This window comes from Lampetra planeri, unplaced genomic scaffold, assembly GCF_965212315.1.
Source record: "Lampetra planeri unplaced genomic scaffold, kcLamPlan1.2.h2 scaffold_679, whole genome shotgun sequence".
Lineage (NCBI taxonomy): Eukaryota > Metazoa > Chordata > Hyperoartia > Petromyzontiformes > Petromyzontidae > Lampetra > Lampetra planeri.
Genome location: NW_027615502.1, coordinates 1 through 21,935, shown reverse-complemented (window position 1 = coordinate 21,935; position 21,935 = coordinate 1). Strand labels below are relative to the sequence as shown.

At 45.4% G+C, this 21,935-nt stretch overlaps 3 protein-coding genes across 3 annotated transcripts; 2 read left to right on the top strand and 1 right to left on the bottom strand.

Annotated features, from left to right (window-relative positions):
* Window positions 1–109: 109 nt before the first annotated feature.
* Window positions 110–2,349, bottom strand: LOC144741725 (BTB/POZ domain-containing protein KCTD5-like). Its single transcript, XM_078624229.1, has 6 exons — window positions 1,987–2,349; window positions 1,451–1,559; window positions 1,278–1,369; window positions 1,007–1,102; window positions 572–697; window positions 110–139 (listed from the first exon to the last, which is right to left on the bottom strand). The coding sequence occupies exons 1-6, from the start codon at window positions 2,347–2,349 to the stop codon at window positions 110–112; spliced, it is 816 nt and encodes a 271-aa protein (XP_078480355.1).
* Window positions 2,350–4,175: 1,826 nt separating this feature from the next.
* On the top strand, window positions 4,176–10,060 carry LOC144741726 (gamma-tubulin complex component 2-like). The gene is given in 18 exon segments (XM_078624230.1): window positions 4,176–4,325; window positions 4,611–4,739; window positions 4,881–5,057; window positions 5,133–5,292; window positions 5,376–5,583; window positions 5,659–5,858; window positions 6,183–6,372; window positions 6,451–6,596; window positions 6,674–6,854; window positions 7,059–7,158; window positions 7,160–7,240; window positions 7,856–8,028; window positions 8,426–8,554; window positions 8,642–8,762; window positions 8,962–9,105; window positions 9,494–9,610; window positions 9,739–9,902; window positions 9,985–10,060. Coding segments are annotated over 18 exon segments (2,646 nt in total).
* Window positions 10,061–10,942: 882 nt separating this feature from the next.
* On the top strand, window positions 10,943–19,131 carry LOC144741728 (zinc metalloproteinase-disintegrin-like MTP8; the record flags this gene model as incomplete). The annotated part of the gene is given in 23 exon segments (XM_078624231.1): window positions 10,943–10,967; window positions 11,400–11,497; window positions 11,616–11,689; window positions 11,801–11,876; window positions 12,078–12,154; window positions 12,230–12,300; window positions 12,303–12,433; window positions 12,782–12,847; window positions 13,127–13,189; window positions 13,265–13,434; window positions 13,517–13,598; window positions 13,669–13,811; window positions 14,152–14,329; window positions 14,738–14,827; window positions 15,623–15,821; window positions 16,015–16,117; window positions 16,197–16,362; window positions 16,638–16,718; window positions 16,796–16,880; window positions 16,976–17,087; window positions 17,176–17,317; window positions 17,603–17,653; window positions 19,063–19,131. Coding segments are annotated over 23 exon segments (2,352 nt in total), but the record flags the coding sequence as incomplete, so codon positions are not given.
* Between the last annotated feature and the right edge of the window lie 2,804 nt (window positions 19,132–21,935).

The following is a 21,935-nucleotide window of genomic DNA, read 5'->3' as shown; positions in this document are numbered from 1 at the left end:
AGGATGATGATGATGGCCAGAAGGTGAAGGGATGAAAACGGTGAGAAATGTTCATGCGGTTGCCTTGCGCTTGTTGATAATGTGTTATTAGGCTCGGGATCTGGGCTCTTCACATGCGCGAGCCTCGCTCTTGAAGAATCTGCCAGGAAGGAAGAGAGAGAGTGAGTCAGGATGAGCACAGGAATCTATCACGTCTTCCACGGAGCCCGTCTAACATGGAAACACGTGTCTTTCTTGTCCACGACGGGACTGTCCCCTCTGCCATTCTGTGTATTCGGTCTGAAGGAGTCGTTCCTCTGAGATGGCGGCAGGTAACTAAGGTCTTCTCCTGTTTCGCCCTGATGTATAAATGTAGATGGGAGATACTTGAAAAGAGAAGCAGCAGACAGAGAAGACAGAGTAGCTGAACAAAGCTGGAATCGTGTCACCACTCTCAGTGACACAGGAGCTCAAACGACATCAACGAATTTCTGACGTGTGTGCATGTGGTTCTGGACGTGTGGCTGACTCGTAACTCCTTTGTGAAAGCATCATGATGCCTATGTGTGATCATGTGTGTTTGCTCGCTCACCTTGGCCTTCTCTGTGGGCTCGATGACAATGCCGTTGGTGGAGTTGTTGAGTTCCCGCGAAACAACACATAGAAACTCTGCCTGGTCCTCGTTGCCATAGTTATATGAGGAGCCGATACTTATGAGCTGTGGACAAGACAGGGGGAGAAAGAAAAATCTAATAAACATCCTATAAAACAATGAACATTTGTGATGAATTCATGTCGGCATTCTCATATAAATACTTTCTGTATTTCGTGACGGGATTAAAGCTGCATACTATTTAACAACGTATGATAATGTTTCAATCGCAGGGACCGGATTAGTAGAAAATGGAAGTAATCCCCTCTAATCTGACCTGACAATGCGTCGATGCACTGAGATACAGGCGCATAATTAATCATTCTATGAATTTTGTCTTTTGCTTTCGTGAAAATATTAAACATTTTTTGATACCTGCTCAAACTTCCAGCCATCCGACATGGTTGAGACCATCTGTGTGAGTTCCTCCTCTTGGCACTGTAGTACTCGATACACGTGTTTCACTGGGCCCTGAGGGACACAACAAAGACACTGAATGTTACTAAAATGACTTCACACGCCCGTACACAAACACAAAGATAGAACAAAGACAGACTGCTTCTATCTGCACTGGGACGGCAGATAGAAGACGGCAGCTGCGTTGGCTCCTTCCATTCTTTTCTACTACTGCTACTGCTGTCTGTACCTGAGATGTTCGGTTCTCGTTGTCCCGTATTCTTTCTTTAACCAGCCTCACCAGTGATGCAATGTTGTAGAACTCAGCTTCCTCAAGAACACCTTAAAACCGAAAAAATGCGTCACGAAAAGCAAGTTCGGACAGCGGGTTTGTAAAAAGCGGCTGTTTTGGAAAAGACAAACCTTCCTCAGCCAGGTTTTTATCCATGATCAGCTTGCCGTGTCGAAGGTAATTCAGGATGGGGCCGAAGTATGTGGGGTCCCTGTCGATCAAATACGCCCCTGTCTCGTCCTGTCAGAATACGAGGACCAAGAAATCCATTTGTCAAAATGAAATCTGAAATATTCCAGATGAACTCTTTCTTAACTTTGAGGGAAGATTCTCTTCTGTTTTACATTGAAATGACATTAAACAGCGTGTATAGACTACTGGATCATTACACCTCAGGTTAGTCGTTACTTTATCTTATCATTTATCTTTTCATCGATTTCTTCAATTTGTATCCAAGCTGGTCCCCTGATTTTGTACTGCTTTCATACTGTATATCTGACATATGGAAAACTGCAACATCATTAATCCGCTCTAATAATAAACAAGGTCTCGTGGAACACTGATCCATTATTTGCTGTAGCTCAATAATAACTTCCACCAGCTGACCAAGACTCGTATGATATCGTCAATGTGTAGATTTTTACCTTTATCTCTGTGAGGTACTCACTTTGTCAGAGTCCAGATCGGGGTCTTCCTGACACAGTCGGAACAGGAAAGACTTGGGGTCCCTGCACAGCGTCTGTTTGGTCGTGATAAAGTAGGTCCCGCCGACGTTGAGACGAACCCAACGTGAGCCCGGTTTGTCCGCCGGTTCGGATGGAGAACTGGGGTTGCTCTTCAACGGGAAACCGAACACGGACCGAGCGCCGCCGCCACTGCCGCCCGACACCCCGCCGGGGCTGAGCTGGCTGCTCCGCGGCGGAACCATGAGAGTGGGCGAAGCCAAGCGCACCGAGCCCCGGACATCGCGATGCTCCGGCGGCTCTAAGGTGCTAGTACCGCTCGGTTCCACAACATGCAGCTCAGCCATGTTTATTCGTCTGGCAAAAACACACAAGCGCACGATTAGCTCACGATTCGCTGCAGGGAAGCAATTTCTCTCAGCCGATTTGTAAACAGAGCGAGGATATTTTTCTCCGACGGGTTGGCTGGCATCAGGGCGTAGCTGCTCTCCGTCGACCGCCTCTGCTTCCTCCAGCCGAATACTAAGACACTACTGTGACTACCGGAGGCAGCGCGACGTTCGCAGCATCGTCTTTAACCGTCTCCTCGTAAGACAATTTGTCATTCTAGTCTATTCAAACGTTAATCACAGACAGGCAATACTTCCGGGTTGTAACGTGATTACTGTTTACTTCCGCCGTGTCAATGCTTTTCAAAGTAAAAGTCAATAGAGGAGCGTTTCAATTAACTGTAATGGAACGATAGACGTAATGTCCTCTCATAGTTTCTACGCGTCATTACATAAAGCCTAGAAGCATAAATGCACATTTGATTGTAACGTCAGTGAAGATAGAACAACACACCAGTCGTCCACTTCCAATAATAGCACGAAAGTATCCACAAAGGAAAGTGATGAAGTACAGATCGAATGTAAATTAAGTAACGAACTCGCTCAAACATCTCATCTAGTTGCCCACTACTAATAATCAAATAGAGGTAAGGTCGTTACTTCACCAGTGGGTAGTGATGTTTTATAATGGATTTTCTGGAACTTCGACACATTTTTTAAAAACGGTTCACTATTACGCGGGACTTCAATGACAACGTGCTCGAGTAGGACATCTAGTGGTCAATAAAATGAAATGCTAGAATAATAAATCTAGAATCTCTAGAATGATTATTGGTGATTGGTTTATTATTATCAGGGATTATAGATAGATGGATAGATAGATAGATAGATAGATAGATAGATAGATAGATAGATAGATTTTGTCACGTGACCTCCACCACCCCTCGTCGTTTTTGCTTAATGAGCTACTGCGCATGTGTCGGAGCGTCTGGCGTCAGTGCACAGACCTCCTGGCGTCAGGGGGTCTGATCTCTACCACCAGTGGGCGCAGCGTTGCGCTATTATTTTGCCAAAAAAAACGTAGAAGAAGGGTTTGATCAGGGCGCGTTGAGCTGTCGCTGCAGGTAGAAATACATTCCCAGACACTGCTCAAAGGTACACTGGCACTTTCGGTTCAAAGACACATACATTGTCTGATTACGGATTTGTTCAAGATATTCATGAAACGTTACATTTATTGCAGTGTTATCGAGCCACCATTTAGCATCATCGCACTGTTTTGCTAGCAGACCAGCTAGTTAGCCCGCTAGCACCAACAGAATCTCATCATCTGTAGAGATTATTCATCCAAACGGATGTGGACGTCGTTTATATTCTTGCTTGTACTCAGTCAAGACTCTATGTAATAATGCTGAGATCAGTGGAGACAATGACTTACGACAACACTTTGTGTTACATGTCTCTTGAATGACAACAAAGCTTGCATTTAAAACGTGACTTTTCACAGGACGGTGAACATTTGACGTTTCGCGAAAAATTAATATGAAATATGTAATATACTGGTGGTGTTTGTGTCAATAATGTATAATCAGCTCAGTACTGCCCCAAGCATATGAAAACCCACTTCATCCCTTTTTTATACTTGCATACTTGCTTTAGTCCTCGTTCTCGGTGATTTTTAACATATTTAATTTAATGGCTTTGACTCAAGTGAAACGTGTAATTAGGAGTTAATACTGTGAAATTAAAGAACCCAGATGCTCTGTGTGAAATGTAAAGGGGCAGAATGTGTTGACATTGTGTCCTCAGTAAAAAAAAGTGTTGTCATTCTAGCTACCTGAGCCATGAGTGAGTTCAGGATTCACCACGATGTGAACGAGTTGCTCAGCCTCCTCCATGTTCGAGGAGGTGATGGAGCTGAGGGCTACATTGACTTGCTGCAGAAACACAGGACACCTTACGTCACCACCACTGTCTCCGCCCACAGTGCCAAGGTAGATCATGACACATACAACTTAAAACGTCTAAAGTTTGCTATTGGGTTTTAAGAAATAATGACAGAGGCCTCTAGAAGCCATACAGATTACGCAGATTATTCTGAAACAGTTCAACAAACATGAATGTGTTTTAAGTTTTAATATATGTGCTATCTAATATATATTGAATTTAACTTAATATTGCCTAAAACATGTTAACACTGGAGAAAACAAAAGAATATCCCCCAGGCATCAATAAAGTACTTTTGATTCTGTATCTGAAATATGTTATTTAAATTTCAGGTCAAATTAGCTGAGTTTTCTAAAACTCCAGAGGACTTTTTGAGAAAGTACGAGGAGCTGAAGTCGAAAAATGTTCGCAACCTCGACCCTCTTGTCTACCTGCTCTCCAAACTCTGTGAGGATAAAGAGGTAATTACAGATGTACAAGCTGATTATTTGTTACTCCCCGTATGTAATACACAATTTTGAGCCTCTGCTCTTCCCTGTCCCCATCTGTTGGAAGTAAATTGTAGTCACTCGAGTGCAATTTCTGTCGATGCGTATTTCCAGACGCTGCAGTTTCTACAGCAGAATGCCAAAGAGAGGTCAGAATCATCCGTGAACCCAACTTCAAGCATCACAGCTAGTTACACCCTAGCTCCGACCTGCACCAAAATGTCAATGCAGGAACTGGACGAGCTGCGGAAGAAGCTCGGGAATGTGACGGCCAGCTCCAACGCTCCACTGGTGAGTGCTTTTTAGAGTTGTGAAACTAAAGGTGTGCTTCTTGCACCACTGGCACGTTCAATTTGATGTCTGCAGCCTGCTGAGGTCACACGAAAGATGCTGAGGGACAAACACAACAAGAAGAACCCCACCCAGCCCAACCCTGTCTTCCCTAATTGGGTGTACGACCGTCCAGCTCTCCTTGGAGACTTCATCACCAGCACCACCCCTTCAGGTGACACAACCGTGTCTGTAGGTAAGTTGTAAAATGTGAATGACGTCTTCTACAAGACACAAGGTCGCTGTTAGTGTTAAATGTCATCTGACATCTGCGGCCAGGTACGATGCCCCTGGCTGCCCAGGAACAAGCTTTGGTGGAGGATCTGCTGTTTGTCCTGATCGGAGTTGATGGAAGGGACATCACAGCTCAGCCTGTACTGGGGAGACAGAACCGCTCCTTCATTGTGGACAGCACATTGGACATGTCCATCAAGGAGCTGGTGAACAGAATATTACCGGTGGCATCTTATTATTCCACGATAACACGGTGGGTTGGTAAGAGAAACATCTACCAGTGTTTGATCTCGCAGTTAGATGCTGATTTGGTGTTTTTGTCTCCTAGTTTCATAGAGGAGAAGTCGTCCTTTGAGTATGGCCAGGTGAACCACGCCCTCACGGCGGCGATGAGAACCCTGATGAAGGAGTACCTGATCCTGGTCACTCAGCTGGAACATCTCCAGCGGCAGGGTCTGCTGTCGCTGCAGAAGCTCTGGTTCTACATCCAGCCCACCATGAGGACCATGGAAATACTGGCCTCAATCGGTAAAACTTCAGCTGCACCTTTTTTTATGGACTCAGAGGGAAGGTGGTTTCAAACAACTGTTAATGTTTCAGTCCATTTCAGCAGTAGCACATGCTCATAGTGTTGTAATCTTAAATCCAGCACAAAGCATTCAGTGTTGGGAGCTGAAAAGACCCGTATTATTATTATCTGAAAAGTGCTTGACTAGATGCTGCTTGTTTCAGCCACTAGGGGGCGACCTGTATCAAGTTTCCTTATCTCCATTTTAAAATCATTTGAACTTGAATTTCTTGAAAAATATATCTACTTTCCTCGTTTTTTTGTTTTGTTTTGTTGTTTGCCAGCGTCCTCGGTGGACAAAGGAGAGTGTATGGGCGGGTCAACGCTGAGCCTGCTCCACGACCGAACCTTCAACTACACGGGCGACAGTCAGGCTCAGGAGTTGTGCCTTTACCTCACAAAAGCAGCCAGCGTCCCGTACTTTGAAATCTTGGAGAAGTGGATCTATAGGGGAATCATCAAGGATCCATACAGGTGCCGTCTCTCTCTGACACACAGACTGACGCCCTCAGTGCTTTCACACTAAACACTAAACACTTTACGTCATCACAGCGAGTTCATGGTGGAGGAGCATGAGCTGCAGAAGGAGAAGATACAAGAAGACTACAATGACAAGTACTGGGATCAGCGCTACACCATCGTGCAGCATCGCATTCCCTCTTTTCTACAGAAAATGGCTGACAAAATATTAAGCACAGGTAAAAACAAATGCAAGATACAGATAAAGGTCGTTTTTTTAAATAAAGACTTTACCGCTTACTGTACTACTGCACAGGGAAATACCTCAATGTGGTGCGAGAGTGCGGACGTGACGTGACGTGTCCAGATGCCAAGGAAGTCCTGTACACACTCAAGGAGCGCGCCTACGTGGAGCAGATCGAGAAAGCCTTCAACTACGCCAGCAAGGTGCTTCTGGACTTCCTCATGGAAGAGAAGGAGCTGGTGTCACGTTTGAGGTGAGTCCAAATAAGTTGTGACACATAGTGAACAGGTGAAAGGTGAATTCACAATCCCCATCATGTCACAGACGCTCAGTCATGATCCCACCAGGTGCTTCAAGACGTTTAGATGTCACAGAAGTGAAGAAGAAACAGCCACAATCAACGCTCATTTGTTCATGCTCCCTCTGAACGTCACTGTGCTGGTGTTGCTCTCATCAGATCCATTAAGCACTACTTCCTGATGGACAAAGGGGATTTCTTTGTGCACTTCATGGACCTGACAGAGGAAGAGCTGAAGAAACCAGTAGATGACATCGTTCCCCCCCAGACTAGAAGCCCTCCTGGAGCTGGCTCTAAGGATGAGCACGGCCAACACGGACCCCTTCAAGGACGACCTCAAGGTGCACACAACAGTTTAGCCTCATTAGTACTGCAGTGATGAGCAGCATTGGTAAGAACAGCAGTAATTACTACTTATGGTGCCTTTCCACTCCACTCAACACAGCTCAGTCAGGGTTTTTTTGTGTTTCCACTGGTACTTTTTTTCGCTCCACCTGTCGAGTTTCCAAGCGAGCAGAGCTGATACTAACCGTGATGTCGCAGAGTGCCGGCCTCTGATTGGTCACTACTCACAGAGGGCCGTCCCAAGCGCTACCTTCAGCAGAGGAGTCTATCGATTCAGTTCTTTATTCCTCTTCGCGTTCTCATCCAACATGGCTGGTCCATTAATGAAGTACAGACATGTTTTTGTGATTTTTGTCTTGTTAGACCGTTAAAAAAATGCTCTTGCAGCAGTGTCTCGCAGTCAGAGCTGGGACATCAAAGAAGTACTGGATTGTAATGGAAAAGTGTCTGAATAGAACCAAACCAAGTAGACCTGAGCCGAGTAGTGGAAAAGCCCCGTGAGAGTCCAGTTACCGTCACTGTTGTTCCACTGTTCCTTCCCTGATAGACTGATGTCATGATTTGTGAATCACATGTCGTGACGTTCAAACTTCTTTTCTTCTGCCGCACAGATCGACTTGATGGCTCATGATGTCATCACCCAGCTGCTGCGGGTGCTGGCCATCGAGACAAAGCTGGAGAAGAGCATCATCAACACGGAGCAGACAGACGCGGCACTCAGCGGCCTCGAGGCGTTTTCATTCGACTACATCGTCAAATGGCCGCTGTCGCTCATCATCAACAGGTTCTGAACTGACATTACAGATATTTTAAATGTCAACGCAGCCTCATCCTTTTCTGGTCTATTTCTATAAACCAGAGGAGGATGAAAAGGGCATAAATGGAGGCTTCAGAACATTTGGTAAATTATAAATACTTTTTCAATGACTTATGATGAATCATTTTGCGGTTTGGATGTCATGTTTTTTTTCCAGAAGAAACATTTAAAATATGAGAGTTTTGTGCTTTTTACTGTTAGATCGCAAATGGATTAGTCATAGATCTGATCTGATGAAACTCTGTAGACGAGTGTGCAAGCGAACATCCATCCCAGCTCTACTGATCTCAGGACAGTCAGTCTGAACAGCTGACATTGTCTGCTGGTTTCTAATTTTTCTCTTTCTTTTATTCGTCTTTCCCAGGAAAGCTCTGACCAGGTACCAGATGTTGTTCAGACACATGTTCTACTGCAAACATGTGGAGAGGCTCCTGTGCAACGTGTGGATCAGCAACAAAGACTCCAGGCAGTACTCCTTACATTCTGCTAAATGGTGAGAGTCTCTGCTGTGTGAGGAACAACAGGAGTTCATCGGCTCAAACGATCCTCTCGCTCAACAAATAACGTGTTCTGCTTGCAGGTTTTCAGCTGCGTTCGCCCTCCGACAGCGCATGCTCAATTTTGTGCAGAACATCCAGTACTATATGATGTTTGAGGTGATGGAGCCAACCTGGCACATGTTGGAGAACAACCTGAAGACGGTGAGTGTCTCCCCTTGGCATTTGGCTGAGTGAGCCGCTAGTCACTAATGTACATCACTCATCATGTGTTCAGTCCAAAGCCAGTCGAGTATTTCCTGAGGGAGCCTTTAAGGAGGTCTTGGTCTTGATTCACCCCTCCATGAAGTTGACGTGGAAATAGACATGCTTATTAGTATCGTGTCTCCTCCTCCTCCTCCAGGCGTCAAACATCGACGATGTGCTCTGCCATCACACCAGCTTCCTGGATAACTGCCTGAAGGACTGTATGCTGACCAACCCCGAGCTGCTGAAGATCTTCTCCAAACTCATGTCCGTCTGTGTCATGTTCACCAAATGCATGCAGGTATTTTGACATGACAACAGAATACAAAAGGATTTATGGAAAAAGAAGCCAAAGACAGGGTATATTGTCTCTGCCTGATTCGAAGTTGTCCGTTCAGAATGGTCACTGACCATTCAGTGCAGCGATACATCCTGAAGTGATGAAACGCGCCGGACTCTCCTTGGAAATCTCGACATTCTAGAAATGTCATCACTGGACGATGGAGATGAACGCTGAAAAAACCTGATTCAGACAGAAGCCGACAGACCCTTTTCAGCTCTTGTACTAAGTGGTTTGAATAAAAGCGGACAAATATTATGAAGTTCTTCTCGTACTCTTACCTAATCCTTTTCCAAAGCAACAGATTAAATACGTTCTAAGATGTATTTTTTCTTCCTGACTGTTGCAGCGTTTCACCCAGAGCATGAGGTTAGAGCGTCTCTCTCTGGAGCAGGGCCCGATGGACGGGCTCCCCTCCCAGAGAGACCATGCTGACGAGGCAGAGAAGAAGAGGCTGACCACAAAGGTATCGTCAACTCTCCTCCCCCAGACCTCGTGTTAAAGAAACCACTGGAGTCAGACAGTGACAGTGACGTTTACCTCATTACTTTCTTAGACAATTGTCACATGTATTTTGTTCCCTCTGTGCTTCAGTTCCTCACTGAGCACGCGGACGGCCCGCAGTCCGACGCTGGTTTTGAAGCCACCATTAGCAAGTTTGACAGTAACTTCAGCATGCTACTACTGGACCTGCTGGACAAGTTGAGCATCTACAGCACCAACGACTGCGAGCACAGCATGATCAGCATCATCTACAGGTAAAACTGTTGGTCTACTCTGTGTGTGGAGGGAAGTTAGAACGTAAAAGTGCGCTGATTTTTACGACCGCTTACTTCACAGGTTGGATTTCAACGGATTCTACACTGAGCGTCTGGAGAGGATGGCCATAGAGCGAAGTCAGAAAGCATCTGCATAGTATTTCCTGCTCATTCTGCAATAAAAGCTTGTTTTCGCACATCAGAACTAACATAATACTTCAGTGTGTACATAAAATGTATTGCAATAAATGTATAAACAATGGAAGGTGCATTACTCTCTGTCCACCTCTGAATATGTGGATCACACTCCTTGTGGGTAAATTATTTCTGGCTCCACGGCAATTATTCTTTGTCTTTTACCTGCTTTGTCGAACATGCTTTACGGTTTCCCCAGTGTAAATACATAATAATTCAAGTCTGCAGTCAACTCAGTATCAGGGTGTAAGTTTTCCTAACTTTTCAACTTTAACGAATTTGATGTTGAGAATGAAAATATAGTTAAGTATGTAATGCTGTTTAAGATAGTAGTTTATTATTATTATATGTGTGGGCAAAATACTTGTAGAGTTCAATCCATCTGAAAATTGCGGTTAATAATTCTAGTATTTTTGACCTCAGGTGCAGAAACATGGCAGCATTGATGTTAAGAATAAAAGCAAAAAGTTGTATTTATTGTAGAATATTTGTGCAGTCAATCACCATTACGATTGTCTCGATGGACTTTACAGTACTTTACAAGTATTTTCCTCACTTTTTTTTGTAAATTTCAAGCCCCATTAATTGGATTTACACCAATTTTAGTATTTTTTTGATAGACTGTAAAGGATAGGATGTAAAATTAAACTTTATTACACTCCGCTACAATTTATTGTAGAAAGTTTTTCACTTTCCCGGAAACCACTCTGTTGTAACGAGTGCTGACTTGACCAGTCAGTTCCGCTAAAGGAGCGGACCGGAAGCGGCTCCTCGGCGGAGCAGCAGCGGCTTCTCGCCCTGGGAGAGACGGCAGACGAGCCGAAGCGTTCGGCCCGGGAGCGGACATGCGGTTACTGTGGCTGACATGTGGTACGTGGTAGCTCCTACTTTATCATGACAGTACTGTTTAATTACTTTAGTGAAGTTTACATATTCATTACAACAACGTGACATAGCAGAGTTTCCTGTTTTAATGTCTCAAGAAGATGTTACGTTCCCCGATTGGTCATCGATTAATCTGAAGTTCCTTCCTGTCGAAGCAGATATAATAATTAATTTAAAATATATATATATTATATTCTATTATATTGTAATATTGAATAGACGTTTTCAAACATCAGTTATCATAATAGTAAAATTAAACTCCCAGAGTCTGTAAATGAACCACAAATACAAATGCAGGACATGAGTGGACTGAAAGCAAGGAAGTTCAAGGTCAAAGGTCATGGGTAGGCTGGCAGGTATAAACAGGTGTAAACTCCAGGAGATAAAGGAACTGTCTGAACCTGTTGTGTTATACAGCTTGTGTCTTGCAGAACTCGGTCTCTATGTTGCCCCACGTGGAGCGATATGAGGTGGTCACACCTGAGAGACAGAAGAGGAGCCTAGAGGAGCACCAGGTGAAACACACCTCGCCTGCCCTTCACCTTCGCCTTCCCATTGATACATAAGATTTAGATTTAAAGTTGTACTTTATACGGACACTGTGACACATGTGTGCACCACTGATTTCCACAGCTGTATCCTGATACGCTGCAGTACAGGTTGGCCATTGAAGGGACGAACCATGTGATCAGTCTGGAAAAAAACAAGTAAACGTTCAAAAACAAAAACAAACACACACACACCCCCACACCTCTCTCTATATATATGTGTGTGTGTATATATTTCTTGTCTAGCACTCATCATCTATATATTTGCAGGAATCTTCTTGGGACAGATTACACTGAAACGCTCTATTCAGCAGATGGTCAACGAGTGACAACATCACCTGAGCACGTACGATTCTCACACCCTTTTGAATTTGGTAATGACATATACGTGAAGGATGAACGATCCTACTAATAAGTACTGTTATATCGTAAATTAATATATACTAAACTCATAAAAACATCTGTATTCTGACGTAGCGTCCTGTTTCGACTCTGTTTATCTACAGCACCTTGAATCTAATGTGTCATCTAACGTGTCTCTGTCCAGGATCACTGCTATTATCAGGGTCACATTGAAGGCGTGGCGGACTCTTCGGTCAGTGTGGGGATATGTTCAGGCATTAGGTAAGCACATTTTCTACCCATCAGATCAGATCGTTTTACCAAGTAATATCTGATAAAAGGATCTGAACCTTGCAGTGGCGTCCTGAGAACACGGCAGCGGATTTACCTGATCGAGCCTCTGGGATCGTCTGAAGACGGCGATCATGCGTTTATAGACAGGAGCATCTGAAGATTAGCGGCAGCTCCGGCTGCGGTTCCACGTCCAACGGCACTGAACTGCGTGCCCAGGTCCTGGACCGGTTCCCCCGACCTGCCGGCCTCTTCAGGTCCAGATCATGGGTAGGTGACAGGGGTTGATTGAAACTCCTGTAAAACTGGTTAATGTACCTGGAAAGTGCTTGGGGACTCCTTGAATTTTATTCTTGTGAAGCTGAATTCAACTTGTTGGTCAGTGGACCCCCGAGGGACCTTGACTTAGCATCAGGGGGTCCCCAGCAAGAAGGGCAAGAGGGAAATACAAGAGTATTACATGTTTACTGTATATCTACTACATGTATACAGTATAAACTCCCTTTTTTGACAAAAAATAAAGGAGAGTATTTGTAACGATAACTATCAGTAATGATCAATTAGTGTTATGGATTCTTAAATATATACTGTGTATACTGTATATTTGTGTCCTTTCAGAAAACTCAGCCTGTCTCAGACACACAGCGGTTTGTTGAGCTGTTCGTGGTCGTGGACAACTCCGAGGTGAATGATTTCATTTCTGTAAAATGACAACAGAAGTTATGTGTGTGGACCAGGGATGGCTGCGTACCCTCAACCTGACAACATTCTTCTGAAAATTGTGGGAAATATTTGCACTGCCTGGGTTGGCATGATGTTCAAAGTCAGGTTAGGAGTGCAAACGTGTTTTAACACCAGGAAACACAACTGTGGTGTACAGTACACACACGGCAGGCAGACTAGAAGCTGAAGGACACAGCAGAAATGGAAACACGCTGACGTGTGCCTCTTCTCCTCCTCCAGTACAAACGTTATGGCAGTCAGACCAAAGCGCGTATCCTCCAAGTTGTGAACCATGTTGACAAGGTGGTTTTTAATCCATTCATGTTGTGCTGTCGGTGAGTTGGGCCCAAAGCAACCGGTCTCTTCCTCTATCTGCAGTTGTACCGACCTCTGAACATCCGCGTTGTGCTCGTGGGCTTGGAGATCTGGTCACACCGAGACTTCATTGATGTCCACCTGAATTCAGAGACGACGCTGGATCGCTTCCTTCTGTGGCGCCAGGCTGATCTCCTGCAGAGGACCAAACATGACAACGCCCAACTCGTGACGTGAGCACCAGCCGTGATCTGCGCAGATCGGAAGCATCTCTGCGGAAGGTTTGACTGACCTTTGGCCTCTTGTCTTGTTCAGGGGCAGAGATTTTTACGGCGATACCGTCGGATTGGCAAATAAGTTCGCCATGTGCACTGACAACTCAGGCGGCGTCAATCAGGTACAGTAACTGAACAGGAGGGAGCTCACGCTCTGTGAACAGATAAACTGAAGGGATAGTTCTCTCCCAGGATCACCATGACAACCCCATTGGCCTGGCCTCCACCGTCGCTCATGAGATGGGACATAATTTCGGCTTGTCGCACGATTCGGCGGACTGCGTGTGCGGGCCGTCCCACCGCAGCGGAAATTGTGTCATGGCAGAAAAGCTCAGGTAAGGAAGTCGACTCCTAAACTCCTAAACTCATTTTATCGGCACCGTTCACAACTCTGAACCTTGCAGGTCGATGCAGGAACACTGGAAACTACCAGATGGCGTCAAGGATGATCTTTTCTGTAACACTTGCTTTTTGTTTGTTGTCATTTTGTCCAGGGTCTTTAATTTGGTTCTAAGATGTGTAGGTTAGAATGAAGGAGAGGAAAGAAGATAAATACCTAACTGGTATCAGGACTTTTTCTCACTTACAACCTGAAGCCACAGGGGCTTACGTGTGTCTGTTTGTGTCTTCACATTTCAATCTCTCAGCTGTTTCGCTCTTCCTCAGGACAGCAAGTCAAGAGTTCCCAGAGTTTTTCAGCAGCTGCAGCGTAGAGCAGCTGGCAGACTTCCTGGAGCGAGCTCGTCCCGGCTGTCTGCACAGACCCAGCTCAGCTCAGACCATCGCTGTGGGACCTCGCTGTGGCAACGCCATGCTTGACCCTGGAGAGCAGTGTGACTGTGGCACCGTGGAGGTAAAACAAGTCCACGACTGCTGGTGAACCTGAAACTTTGAGATTGGTCTGAAATTGTTATTTCAGTTGCAATGTAAAGTTCAACATAAATTAGATGTAAAAAAAAAAAAAAAAGCAGAATTTCATTGTCATCGCACATCGTCCAGGTACCAGTGCAGTGTAGCATCTAACCGGATGTGCGAAGAGCATAAAGCGACTGTTTGGAGAGGATAAATGAAAAGTATGAACTGTACAGTAGAGTCAGGAAGTAGGAGGAAGACAAACATGAATGTACGCTGACAGTTACAGTAACATACTTGTTAACTGTCACCGTGGGTCCGGCTGCTTTCCTGTCAGCGACTTTATCTCTCTGAAGAGTCATGGCAGCGTCAAGTCCAGCTGCCAACAGTTTATTTTTTGTGTCTCTAGGAGTGCACCGACGCCTGCTGCGATGCTTCCACTTGCCGTCTGACTGAAGGAGCTCAGTGCGCTCATGGGCGATGCTGTGAAAACTGTCAGGTACTGAAGCTTTTATCTCTCCACTGCCGGCGTCAGGGGACGTTGAGTGCCTCTCCTCCCGCCCCCGACACACAACCCTGCCAGACAATAACTGCATCCACCGACTTCAGGCGTCACGCAGAGGCTGCTGCTCCCTCCAGCGCATCTGACGCGTCCATGTCCTTCCAGCTAACGACACACTGGTGAAAGCTGGCACATACACACGAGCTGGTGATGTTTAAAAAGTAGAGAGAGAGTTACCATGAGGTGCACAGAGGTGAATGCACCGAACCACGTCGGAATGGACGTCTGGTGCAGCTGACGTCTCCTTTATCCCCCGTTTGCTGTCGATACCAGATGAAGAGCTTCACAGAGCTCGCGGCGCTCACTGGCCTCTCTTTAGGAGCAGTGAGGGACCAGGGCAGATGTGTTCTAGCTAGTAGTGTGTTCCAGCTGTTTCCTGCAGTGAAGAGTGTGTGGGGGGGGTTGTTGTTTTACACTTTTTGCAGCACTTAGGTGGTTTGTATCCATTTCAGTGACTTACAGGCAGAGAACTGTTGTGTGTTTTTATCAACAAGAACTAGCACCAGAACACGACTACGACTCTGTTGCAATCAAATCGGAACGCAAAGAAATGACATCACCGCCGGGTACGACAGCCGAGGAATGTAGAAAACACTCTGCCCTCATGGGAAAGATGTCGACTTGGTGTGGACTTGCTGCCACCTGTGTTTTCCACTACAGAGACAACTCTTACTCAGGGCTCCTCTGACCCAGACGTATCCTAACATCACCTGTTGAAATGTACTTCCACAGTTCAAACACGCCAGAAGTGTGTGCAGGAAGTCAGCTAGTGACTGTGACCTGCCCGAGTACTGCACCGGCGTGTCGGGGGTTTGCCCAGAAGACAGCTTTGTGATGAACGGCAAACCCTGCCACGACCAGGCTCCGGGTTTCTGCTACAACGGCCAGTGTCCCAGTCATGAGCAGCACTGCTGGAGGCTCTTTGGACCAGGTACACGCCCCCAAACAGAGGTGGTGTACCCCTGGTGGTATAAGGTGTTGGGGTACATGATGGAAATGGTCTTTATCCGTCTCATAACACTGAAAAGGTTTTCACAGTTTGAGAAATGAAATGAATTATTATTCTCCTTTCGTTCGTCCGCTTGAACACTTGAACACTTGAACTCTGAACTGTGCTTTTTCAGGGGCCAGAGTTGGGTCAGATTTGTGTTTCGACTTAAACAAACGGGGCAAAGAAGACACCAACTGTGGGAGGAGCAGATACGGCTACGTTCCCTGCACTGCCGCGTACGTACGAGCACGCTGCACGCTGGAGGCCATCCGACGCACTCTGACCCCAATGTGACTTATGTTTTCTATTTTGTAGGAATCTGAAGTGTGGATCCATATTTTGTGAGGGTGGGGGGGAGTCTATCACAGGAAAAAGGGCGTCGTACTCTGTGAGGAGCATCGAGTGTAAGATCGCCGTGGACGACGATGGTGCCAGAACCATGGACATGGTCCCTACAGGAGCCAGATGTGGACCGAACAAGGTAAGACTGGACAGCTGCTGCCTCCCCCATAAAAGTATCCTGTCCTGTGCTCTGGACCGCTGTGGTCTTCACCGTCTGGAGACTCCAGAGGGGAGAGGTCTTCCACTTCAAGTGAGGAACTCAGCAGGGGAGGCGTCCCAGTGTTAGTGGGCGGGGCTTATCTCGTCCTCCCAGCTGCCCTCATCACGAATGTTGGCGGATTGATGCACGTCAGTCAGAGCTCTGGTGGTTACGATCTCTTTAAATGGAGCTGGATGTTTGTCGACCGTCTGCAGGTTTGCATCAACGGCAGGTGTGTGGACGTCTCCGTTTACGGCCACGAGGAGGATTGTGCGCAGAAATGCAACAACAACGGGGTGAGTGAATGTTTGTGAGTTTGGAACCAAACACGTCGACCTGGATCTGAACGACTCTCATTGTTCTCCACCATCAGGTGTGTAATCACAAGAAGGAGTGTCACTGCAACCCCAGCTGGGCGCCTCCTTACTGCGACTCTCTGTATGAAGAAGCTTCTCAGGGTTCGTGTGCCCAGCGATCACTCCTCTACTGGTTTAGTCAATGGAGGACTTGACATGTCGAGCATTCACTGTTTCACTGTATTTCCCGTGTACAGGTCAGGCTGGACGAGCAGCTGATGTGTGCGTGGTGCTCTCCATCCTCCTGGTGTTTGCCGCGCTGGCCGGAGGGCTGATGTGTTGTAAAAAGGACAAGTACATGTCCAAGAGGTCCTTGGTTTTTCCTCGTTGGTTCTCTCATTCGCTCCGTTGATTTTTTTGGGCTTTGCTGGACGTTGAGTGATTGAAATCTTCTCAGGAAAGGACAGTCGGCCGCCGGCCAGCTGAACGCGGTGAAAGAGCGACCTGAGATCAGTCCGCCCACGTTGATGGAGTCGACAGCAGCGCAGGTCTGTGCTCCTCTGATGGAGACCGTGATTCCGAGCCGACCGGCTCCGCAGGTACGTTGAAGTCACACAAACCCGCGTTAGAAGTCAACGAGTCGCTAAGTGTCTGTTGTTTTCTTGCAGCCACCGAAGAAGCCGTCGACATCCCATCCAGAGCTAGTGAGTGTTTGGACGTCATGTGACCTCTCCCCGTGCTGATGGATTTGACTCGTGTCCCACTGCTCCGATCCGTTAACTGCGTCGTCTGCGGGTTGAACGCTGCGAACAGACATACTGAGCAGGAAACAACCGGCGGTTGTCGGTCCACTCAGTTGGTGTTTCCATCTGTTGTTTCCACAGATGGGACCTTTACCTCCTGCCAAGCCTTTGCCTCCCATGAGCAAAGCACAGGTGAGTCAGCTGATCCCACCCGCCCGAATGAATGAACAACAAACAACTGATTTAAGAAAAGCTCCACTGGAAACAGTATTTTTTAAATGACTTAAAAAGACATTTTTAGAATTGCACTTTTACATGAATTTTACTTTTTTGTTGTTGTGTGAATTTTTATATATATATTTTTTGTATTTATTTTTTCTTCATTAGTTGTGTTATTTATTTTTGTTTTGTTTGTTTTGGTTTGTATCAATTTTTTGTTTCTGTGTGTATTTGTATGTTGTTTTAAATCTTCACGTGCCGTGTGCAGCATCTGGACTTATCTCAGGATTCACGTCAGCTGCTGCTCTGACATGACAATAAAATGTTGTCTTGTACAGTGCAATCCTGCCAAACCAAGCCCCCCTCCGGTGCCTCGGGTCAAACCTAGTCCTCCCTCAGCCGCCCAGACGACGACGCCTACTCTTCAGGCAAAGCTGCAAGTCTACTGACTCACTGCACCTTCTCAGTAAAGACTCATTCATTGTTCAGCATGTTTGTAGAAAGAGACAGAGTCTCCAGTTCTCAGTCTGAGGTTTGAGTCACAGGACCTCAGGTCAGAAGGTCAAACCCGAGAACCTTTGAAGACGATGTGTGTGAGCGATGCTCCTCCAAACCGAGAACGTCTTGTGAAAAAGGGATTTCGGGAGGACTCAGTTAACTTGTGCTGCAGGATGTCGTGTGCAAAATGGTGCTTAAAAAGAAGATTGATTTCACGCTACTGTATCCAAACACCAAAGCGTGCCTTCTTTAAAGGTGCTACCGTATGTGTAACGCAACAGACATCTGTCAAGTTTTAGAAGTTTTTAGGAGCTCCTTAGGTTCCCCCCGGAGGAGCTGGGGAAAGGAGCTCACTGAGCCTGGCACCAAAGAGGCGCAGGAAATATGGATGGTGGCGACTGGCGAAAACAAAGATTGACCAAATCTTGCACATAGCGCCTTCAAGGTTCATTGCACTTTATTTGAGAGCGAACAAGGATATGTAGGTCTGGTTGCTCTGTGCGTCTCCGCCGACCTCTGTGTTCTGTTTTTGCTTGGAGTGTTTCAGGAGCAGCTGGAGTTTAAAGCACTGGTGTTTTCCCTCCAGATCCGAATCTTAAATAAGCAGTTTACATAAATGCACATACTGTACAATGATCAAATGCTTTTGCTGCAGTAAATACGGTGCACTTTATTACAAATGATGTCACATCAGCCACATGCAGTGGTATACTGTTTGTATAGTTGTGTTTCTTTGTGTAAAATGTCATTGTTCCTCCCAGTAAACAGTCTCTGCACCAGTCCTGCAATTGTATGTCTCTAGTGGGAGGAAGAAGGAAGCGATGAGGCAGCGATGAGTCCGTGACCATCTGGGACACATAATCAGCCTTTTCTTTTGTTCCCAGAATGTTTGTGGCATCAAACTCAAACTCAACATGGAGAAGTGTGTGAGCAAGTCCCACTACATGGGTGAGGTAATCCACATGAACCAGGACTGAAGTGGAGTCAAATCAGCAGAGGAATGTCTGATTCAGTGTGAATCACGGGCTGAGAAGCTGACAGAACAATCAGTTACAGCTCAGTGTGGAGTCTGCGCTCGGCTCACATCGGCCCGTGATACCGACATGACGACTTCCTTCCCAGAGATCAGGGCGTTGACTCACTGCAGATGAGGGGTTTACGAGGCAGCTCATGAGATTTCCTGCTCTTTGATTCACACATGGTGCTGCTGAACAGTCCAAACTCTGCTGTTCGGGTCTGACCGGGAGGTAAAAACACTGAAAGTGAGTGTTGAGTTGCAGGTCATGAGGACAGAGAAGGACGGGCTCCAGCTGCTTCAGTGACGCATGATTAATTACTGGGCTGAGCAACACTGCTTTAATTGTCCACTTAAAGTATCTGGATTGTTTCTGCAACAAACTGGAACTGTCTTTTCCCTTAACCTGGCCTCAAGCTGTCGGTCACAGTTTTGTAATTTTGTAGGAGCAAATACAGAACAGCTGTGTTACCATCAATTGTTCTAGTAGAGCAGACGTTGCAGGAAGTGTTACAAGTCACTTTTACATAATTCACCATTTATCAACTGGTTATTATAAAACACATATTGAAAACAACACACACATCTTTCTAACTTTGGATGAAGAATATTGACCTTAAAGATCCTCTAGGAAATCCTGTGTCCATGAAACGCGGTGGTGTGACTACGATGTGATCCTTGGGTGGGCAACAACAAGAATGTTGCTTTTTCTAAAGGTCTGTGTGGTTACATCACACCCACTGAGGCCAACCCATCGCCACAACCCTGTATGTCAATGTGTAAATAAAATACAACAGATTCAGTTTCCAACCATTTGTTTGAAAGAGGACATATCACAAACACATCGCTTATATTTATTAAGAACAAGGCTGATTTTTATTTTAAATTGATCAAAGAAAGTCAGTTTTACCGACAAATGGATGTTTTTAAGTAAATTATTCTGTGTACCTAATATAATTGCAGTACAGGTACACAAACGTCACCAGAGAACATGTTTGGTTCATCAAATATCCCATTAACATTAATCCATAAAAATATTTCTATTGTTTATAGTAGCTGTTTGATATTTTCCATCCACATTTGGCCAGAAAGGGGAGTTATTTCATGGTAAAAATGGAATTTGATCAATAAACATCTTCGAAAGGTCAAAGTTCATACAGAACCACAGATCAGAATCATGCCAAAAGTCATTTATTTCTTTTATCGTCAGGCAAATGTTTGTTCTTTATACAATGAGGTTTCTAAAAATTAAACAGAACCATCCGATGGGAACAAATGGAAGGAAAACTGACAGACTTGAGTTACTTAAATACAAAAAATTTTTCCATTGCACTTCAACTTCATAAATACAGTTTCTCTCCGAGCCAACGTGAACACCTGACAGTGAACAGCAAAACATTGAACCATGTACTGTCACTGGTCTGTGATGAAAACCAGACGGTCACTGTGTTCAACAACAGAAAATTATTCTTGCAATTATTGCAATTATTATTGCAGCCATTTTAATAATAATACATTTTTCCTAGGCAAGAAATTCTAATTATATCTTATTTTTTTGTCAAAATGTCAAACTAAATATGCAAAATAAATCAACCAGCAGATTAATCAAAAATGAAAACAAGAAAAGTGCAACATTTAAAGGTCATATTGTAGTTGACCTTTGACTTCCTGTGTCTGAAACATTGCATCATTGATCTTTTCAGACCGACTCAAATTTTACGTCGCAGACATGTCACTTCCACTGCAATGGGACAGAGATACCGACGACTGGATCGGTGGCTCCACGTAGACAAACCATTGATTGGTCAGGTTAGCAGCACCACAACTCCACTTTGCTGCTTACGGGCAGCACTTTTCTCATTTTCTTAATTAGTTATAATTTGTCAAAATGAAAATATGTTTGGTCTCAGCAGGAGTTTATCACCATAAGGAAGAACTGAAAAACAAACCGTGAACCGGGATGAGAGGATGTTTGGCATCTTGACAGATTATCAAAATAGCTGCTGAACATTCGAGGTGAACCAGCGCAGCTCATCACTGAGACTTTTCACGCACAAACGTCAGGACAAAAATCTCAACAGTTACAAAAAAAAACATCTTCCCCCAGAATGACTCAGATGGCAGCGTCAGCAGCCTGAACACGTGAGAGTCTCAAAGTGCTGTTGCGTGATTGTTGGCCGCTTCAGGCTGCGGGTTTCTGTCAAACTCTGCCTCAAACCTCCATCAGCTGCTACAGTTGCTACTTGATTTACAACAGTAGAAATCCACATCATTTTTTGAGGATATTATGCAGCAAACAAAAAAACAAGCTTGTTAAGAGATGGAACGTTCCAGCAGGTGAGCGTGGATGGACACCGCCGAGCCTGCGTGTTAGAAGAGTCTGTGTACAACTGCCCCATGTTCACGGCGCCGCTTTCCGTCCTTAGTGTTAGTAGGAGAAGGGAGGAGGCAGCGGGCTTACGCGTTCCGCTTTTTTAATTTTGTTGTTAACGTTTCGTATTTGGTCCAGCTCCAGTCTTGGTCCTTAAAGGAGGGAAAACATCCGTGTTAAAGAGCCAAGAGGACAAACTAAAGCCGCTGATTGTTGCTGATTAACTGGAACGATGAGCACGACGTGTGCATGTGTGTCACATGTCAACAGCTGAAGCAGTGATGGTGCACTGATGTTTACCTCTTTTTAACATTTTTTTAAAGAACGTTTTTTGCTTTTTCAACGAACTCAACCAACTCTTGGGCTGGTTG